Source organism: Festucalex cinctus, chromosome 6, assembly GCF_051991245.1.
Source record: "Festucalex cinctus isolate MCC-2025b chromosome 6, RoL_Fcin_1.0, whole genome shotgun sequence".
Classification (NCBI taxonomy): domain Eukaryota; kingdom Metazoa; phylum Chordata; class Actinopteri; order Syngnathiformes; family Syngnathidae; genus Festucalex; species Festucalex cinctus.
The window spans coordinates 6,741,611-6,748,358 of NC_135416.1; the positions used below are offsets into that span (position 1 = coordinate 6,741,611).

General features: G+C 42.0%; 1 protein-coding gene across 4 annotated transcripts in view; it reads left to right on the plus strand.

Moving 5' to 3' along the window:
- cxxc4 (CXXC finger 4) overlaps positions 1-5,805 on the plus strand; it is a 41,627-nt gene extending 35,822 nt beyond the window's left edge. For all 4 annotated transcript variants that reach the window (XM_077524588.1, XM_077524592.1, XM_077524589.1 and 1 more), the window contains one exon: positions 3,245-5,805. In XM_077524588.1, the coding sequence (XP_077380714.1) occupies positions 3,245-3,289 (45 nt within the window). In that variant the 3' untranslated portion in view covers positions 3,290-5,805. The remainder of the gene's footprint in view (positions 1-3,244) is intronic.
- Positions 5,806-6,748: the final 943 nt, after the last annotated feature.

Sequence of the window (6,748 nt, forward strand, 5' to 3'; positions counted from 1 at the left end):
GTCACGCTTAAAAGAGCATCACACTCGAGACCAAAATGTCCCATTGCACATGTGCACACGCGATCACTGCTAATGCAAAGTCATAATTATAAAATATTAATATAAACACTTTGGGGTTGTATATATAAAGCGATAAAAGGAAAAACTGAAAATATGGCAGTTTCTCAGCGTGACGTGTCGCAACGTATTCTTACACCACCGTGCAAACTACTCAACTGCGCATCATCTCTAACATCGAAATCTTCAATGTTGACCCATTATAAATTCTCGTTTGAACGTGTTCTAAATGTTTTCGTGTTGCTGTAACCGAGTAAATCCATTTATGTTGTGCTTTTGTGCTGTTTTAAAATGGTAAATGTCAGCAGAGATGCTAATATTTAACACGTGGTTTTCCTCGCTTCATGTTAGCAGTTAGCATGATGTACCGATGTGACATGGAAGTGAAAACGTTTCATTTTAGATTGTGAAGCATTTTGAACACAATATGAAAAACTGAATTATTAGAGTAAACACTAAAATTGTGTTGTTTTTTCATCAGTACCTAAATATCATACATTCTAATATTCGACCAATGTTGTTCCTATCTTGATGTTAGCAGTTAGCATGTTGACTTACCAATGTGACACAACTGGAAGAGGTTTTACTTTCGATTGTGTAACATTTTGAATATCTATATGATAAGTCAATTGTCATGAACACAGTTAGAGAATCGTTGTTTGTTGAAATGTTGAAAATATTTAAAAAAAAATTTAATTACTTTTGTTTTGGCTCTTGCTCGCATAAATTTAAGTTTAAATTTGGAGTCAAAGGAAAATTATATTTATTGAATGGTTATCTCTCAACTAGGTGTGTCAAGCGGCTTCAATTAATATCATAATGATCTTTATCATTAAACATGGTCATTAAACGGTCATCCAACATGAAAAAATATGGTCAGACTGTCAGGTTTCATTTTGGGCTTAGGGAGAAGGGACAAGAAGTTTTATCAATTCAGTATTTTTACCAATAGAAGTGACAAATGCTATTGGTCTTTTTCAAGCATAATGATCAATTTTCAAAGTTGCGCTTGTTTTGTTTACTTTCTGAAATAGAAGACAACCTATTGATTGATGTCCTTAAAAGAAAAGATATAAGATGTGGTTTATTTGAAAATCATTTGCTGGTTTGCAGTTATTTTATGTTTTGTATTTCATCCCCTAATTGTGCTCAACCTTAGCAAATCATAATTTTTGGCATTCTGCGTCTCTTATCAGCTAGGTTTTTATTTAGCATCCATCATGTATCATTTTAGCATGTCTTAATTGTTTCCAAGAGGCATCCATTATGGCGTCCATGCAATTAGGTGGTGAGATGACGTGAGATGTTGTTCCGCCTTCAAAAGCGTGTGATCATGTATTTTATTTTTTTCTCTCACTTGGTCGGTTTGTGACTTTTTTGAATTGGCGATGATGGCGCCCCGCCGCGTCAGGGCGGCCATTAAACACGCGGGAGTTGTTTGTTGTAGCACAAAAACACGCTAAGTGGTTCTCTTTCACAAATAAGTCATACGCGTCTTAATGTGTGCGACCAACACAAAGTTGGAGTGACGGGGCCACACGCCGTTGTCTTGTTTTTACGTGCTGTCCGTCCGTGGAGGAGCACGCGCTCATCAGTATGCCTTTAAGAAGCCACTGGGCATTAAAATGCAAAATTGCCCTCCACTCAGGCTAAAGTGATTTTAGTTGTGATTATGCACCATTTCCTCCCACTCAACAGCAGGGAGGGAAAAAAACGAGAGCGAGGGGGGGCAGAAAAAATAAAAAGAGCGCTAATTGGTCATGGGGATTGGTGGGAGGCTTCGCTATTTTATGTCTCTGACTTCTAAATGAGTTTGGGAAAGGAGAGGCTGCCACTCTGCCGTGGAGCTTTCTGTTGGCGCCGGCTCAAATTGAAATGATGCACTGTTCCCCCTCACTGCGGCTGCAGCGCGCAGTAATTAAATGCCTCATTGTTGCTTCCTGGGAATTGGAATGGAATATTTCATGCGGCGTGGTGATTATTTGGGGGTGTAGGTGGGGCGTGGATGTAATCACCTTGGCTGGATCTCTGATGAAACGCTTTGCTCGCTTTGGTGCTTGTCGCCGCCTAAAGTGGCCCCCTGGGTTTTTGACATTTTTTACTAAGTGCTTTTATTCATCGCCGGCCTTGTCGTCGTGACTTCCTGTTTAGGAAGGAGACATTTAAAGCAACGTTGCGTGGAAATTTCGACCAGCCCAGACAATGTTTGTGTTAGCCTCGGTACTAAAAACGTGGGCCCGACAGATATGGATTATTTTTTTTTTTTTTAGGTCATGGCCGATTCCGATATTGGGCAGGATAAAATTCCGATAACCGATTAATTATGGATGATAAACAACAGTAAACATGTGAATTACAGCCAGAGCTAGCTCCCATCTGTGGAAGTGTTACCATAATACTGTTATTGTGGGAATGCTGAAGCATTCCCACATATGTTATTGTGATTTTTATTCTCCACACTTCTTTTTTTGCCACCTAACAACTCCCACATAATACTTCCAATTGACATTGTTCAAATTTTAGCTTAAAAAAATTCACGCCTCTCAGGGTATATATCGTCTGATTCCACATTGCTTACAGTATTTGCACAATTTAACATTTAATATCAACTTTTCCCCCATTCATTTTCAATGGCACAGGCACTGAACTTTTTCACTTTCCACGCCCACTTCCCTACATATAACTTATCATCATTACCAGGTGTCTGATACTGCTCGGTGGCACAGTTGTGCAAAGTGCATTGTCCAGTAATCAGGAGGTTATAATTTCATAATTTATCTCTCAAAGTGCTTTCAGCATTCCCACGCAATTTCTCAAGAAATTGCACTTAGTCTAGTTGGTCTGAAGTTTTTATTTATTTTTTGAATGTGCAATTTAAAGCCCGTCAAACGGAATTTCCTCGTCAGTCCTGAATCCTCTCAGATGCCAGTGTCCGCCCCTTCCCCCCCACATGATAATTAATTTCGAGACAACCAATATTCGAACCTTTGCTCACTTTTAGCAAAAGGGGAGAGCACATGTTTCAATTTATCCCGATTGTTAGTATGTATGCTTAACTCTGTGTGGTTGTACAAACACCAGATGTTGGCGAAGCCCTGGAGTAAAATCATACTAATCATAAAATCTTCCTTTGTTTTGCTTTTAACACGTGAGTAACATGCATCCCCGCCTTGTGTCTCCCCCGCAGAGGACGCCGGTCACTAATGGCGAAGCGTTCCGGTGGTTCTTCTAGAGACAGCCAGCCAGCCGCCGTCGTCCATCACCCGGCAGGAGGTCCCGATCGACCACGGACCGTCTGCTCGGAGCACGTGACCCAAAGCGCCCCCCCACCACCCCCACCCACCCCGAAACGCACACACGCGCACTCACGACACACACACAACGTGGACCGGAGGACGGAATACAAAGTGGACATAACGGCGACGGAAGAGTTGACAAAAACATACTGGGTGTTGTTTCTTTTCGGTGTAATTATTGTACCTTTTGACAGTATCATAATGTATATTTTTGGTGTCTTATGAATGTGTTTTCAGTGTTGGCGGCCGGGCGGGAATGGGCCGCCGCCGAGCTCGTGTAAAGAAAGGACTGGAAAAAGGACAATCTTTTTGGAACCACACACAAGCCGTCCCCACGGCAGGGGAGGCGGATTGATGAGAAACGCAACACACTTTACTCTGGAGCAATAATTATTCAACCTTCTTTCCTCCCCCATATCTCTTTTTTTCACTTCCCAGAAATCATCCGGAAGCCATTTCAGCATCAACTTTTTTTTTTTTGTCTCGATGAGGCAAGAATGGCTTTTTTTTTTTCCCCTCTGCCTTTTTTTTTCTTTAGATTTGTGATGACTCGCTGCAGTACAGGGCACATTGTCTTGTGTGGCGAGTTGCACTTTAAAAAAAAAAAAAAAAAAAAAAAAGCTAAGCATTTATTTCACTGGAGAGATCCTGATGGAGGAAGTTGGAGGTGTGTTCAAAAGAATAAGAAAAAAAAAAAGATTGATGTCAGCGCCGGCATCGTCATTTAACCCTTTCCCGTTTGACACCAATGAAAGTACACTTATACATATTGAACATATCAGGTGTTGTTCTGGAGCTGCAGGGGTTTGTGGGTGGGGGGTGAGCGACGCTCTCCACTCTCATCCCCCAAAAATGATCCAATAAGGCTGGATTCACACTGCGGGTCAAAAGAGTACAATTCCGATTTCAAGCCCATGTTTTTTGGGGCACTATTTCCATGTACATTTCAAGTGACTTATATTTGGTAGAGGCCGACGAAACAACCCGCATTGCGCCCAAATTGCAACTTTACAAGCATCAACCAGCAAGTAACTCATAAATAAAAATATTAGTGTTTAGCTGATCAAGTCTAGCTCATCCCCGATATTGATTTCAATGAGGGTAACCGCCACATTACTCTGCAATTATTTTGCATAATTATTGGTGGGCACACACCTATTGGATAAAATACCTTCAAAATGCATTTTACCAGGTCCAATACCGTTATTATATCCTCCTGACTACCAGGGAAAAAAATATTGTCCAATCATGTTTATTTTGATATTCCCCAATCCTTGTGAAGTAACTGAAATACTGCAAAAGACATTTTTGAAAAAAAAAAGAAGTTATTTTTAATCTATGATGTGTCCACTACAGAGGACATTTTTAAAAACTTAAATGCTAGGCTCAAATACAGTTAATGTAATTCAAACAATACTTTGTGTTCTTAAGAGTCTTCTAGAAAACATGCAAACATTTAAAACCCAAATTTGTTCAATAAAATGTGTTATACACTTACTTTTCCTCTTCCCTAAAAATTGCTTGCGCTGAGGGAAGCCATTTTCTTTTATGTGCAATCAAAGGTAGGAAAGCCCCACCACTACACATTTGGTATCATTGGAAAGCTCTGGATGCCCTCTATAGAACACAAAAGGAGTTTGTTCAATCACATGCACTGGGTGGGAGATATTCAGGTTTAAAATAGGTCCACTACAGTGGACAAATTTGAATTGCTGGTAGTCAGGAGGTTAAGATAAGTTGGTACTCATGGAAGCCAAGATACTTGAGGCAAAAACAATCTGACTTTAAGTCCTCCTTGGCAGTAGTTGGCACTATACTGCAGCAGATTATCAAATTATGTGTAATTTCGTGTGAATTGGAAAAAGTCACCTATTTACATATTTGCTGCCTTTTCTATAACACTTTTAAGATGTCACAAGATTAGAATGTAATAGGTTATTATGAAAGTGTTAAAGTGAAGACTAACATCTCTAAGTTTACAGAGAGTCTGTCACATGTGCATGGATGTGCGCACTTTTCAGTCAAGTTTGTCAAGATTGTTGTTAAGGGAAGGGTATAAGATGACATGGACATATTGTTTTGATATCATAGATTGCGGTATTTTCGGTTTGAACCATTGATATTTTAAGTGATATATACCAATTGGTGTGTTTCAATGGCGGCAAGCTGATCTGTGCGTTTACACGGCACTCGCATTGGTACGTGTCGATACGTACAATCCGATTCCCTGCATTTGTTTTTCCATTTGCACCGTCATGATGCGTTTCTGAGTTGCGCCACAAATCGGAATTGTCGCCGAAAGCGCGCAGTGTGAATCCAGCCTCGGTTCCTCATTGTCCTGAACCCTGTTGTTGCATGTGCAAATGTGTTTTTTCCGTTTTAAAGACGACTTAAGAATTTGTATATTGTTGTTGTGATGCTTTTATGTGTTCTAATAAAATAACTTCAAGTACGTTTTTTTTTTTTTGGCGTCCTGACATTGGATCCGGAAGAACGGGATTAATTAAGATCGGTTGATAAGTCGTCATTGTTGTTTTTATTTTTATTTTTATCCGCCACCCGCCCGTTGACGTGCAGTTGATGGGATGAAACTAACGCCGTCGTTTTGCCTCCCCAGTCACGTATTCTCGGGAATACTAAAACGCTGCGCCGGGGAAGAGTGCTTCCCGGAGGCAGCAGACTTTAAAGGACGAGCGAAATCCCATGCGGTTTGTCATGCTAGAATGCGTAGAGAAGGGTTGTGGGGGGTGGGGGTGGCTGAGGATGATGGCGGGTACTGTGTGAGGGGGGGGTTAAGGAAGGCGAGATGTGCTCCTGAGATAGCGCCAGCATCAGAGTGATTGCCGGGTCTTTGGGATTCAGGCAGGGGCGGCGGGTGTGTGGCTGCGGGGGGGTTGAGGAGGAAATCATTCAGGACTGACTGCGCCGCCGCTCGCAATCACCCAAATTGAGCTCCTTCTCGCAGCCCGCCATGTTGACGGCAGTGTGGCGTCTTCAGCATTCGATCGGCGCCGCCGCCGCCCTCCCCCTTGCTCCCTCGCCGGTCATCAGAGGGCGGATAACTCGTTTGCTCGCCCGCTCCCTGGCCGGCGAGATTAAATAATATCACAGACTGCTTTAATCCCCCCCACCGCCACACGCACGCACACACACGCACACACCCTCGGTGTTTGGGATTAAAAGTCGTCAGGCTTCTGGTGGTGATGAGGATGATGTGCTTCGTCCTGCTGGCAGGAAGTGACAAAGCTGAAGTGGGTGACTTCCTGTGGAAGGAAATGAATCCACACAAGAAGGGAACGTTTTCATTTTCAAAATGAACGAAAATTATTTGGATGGCTGAGAGATGGGCCAGTCAAATATCAAGTTGTTCACTGACGAATGGGAAGCGAAGGTTC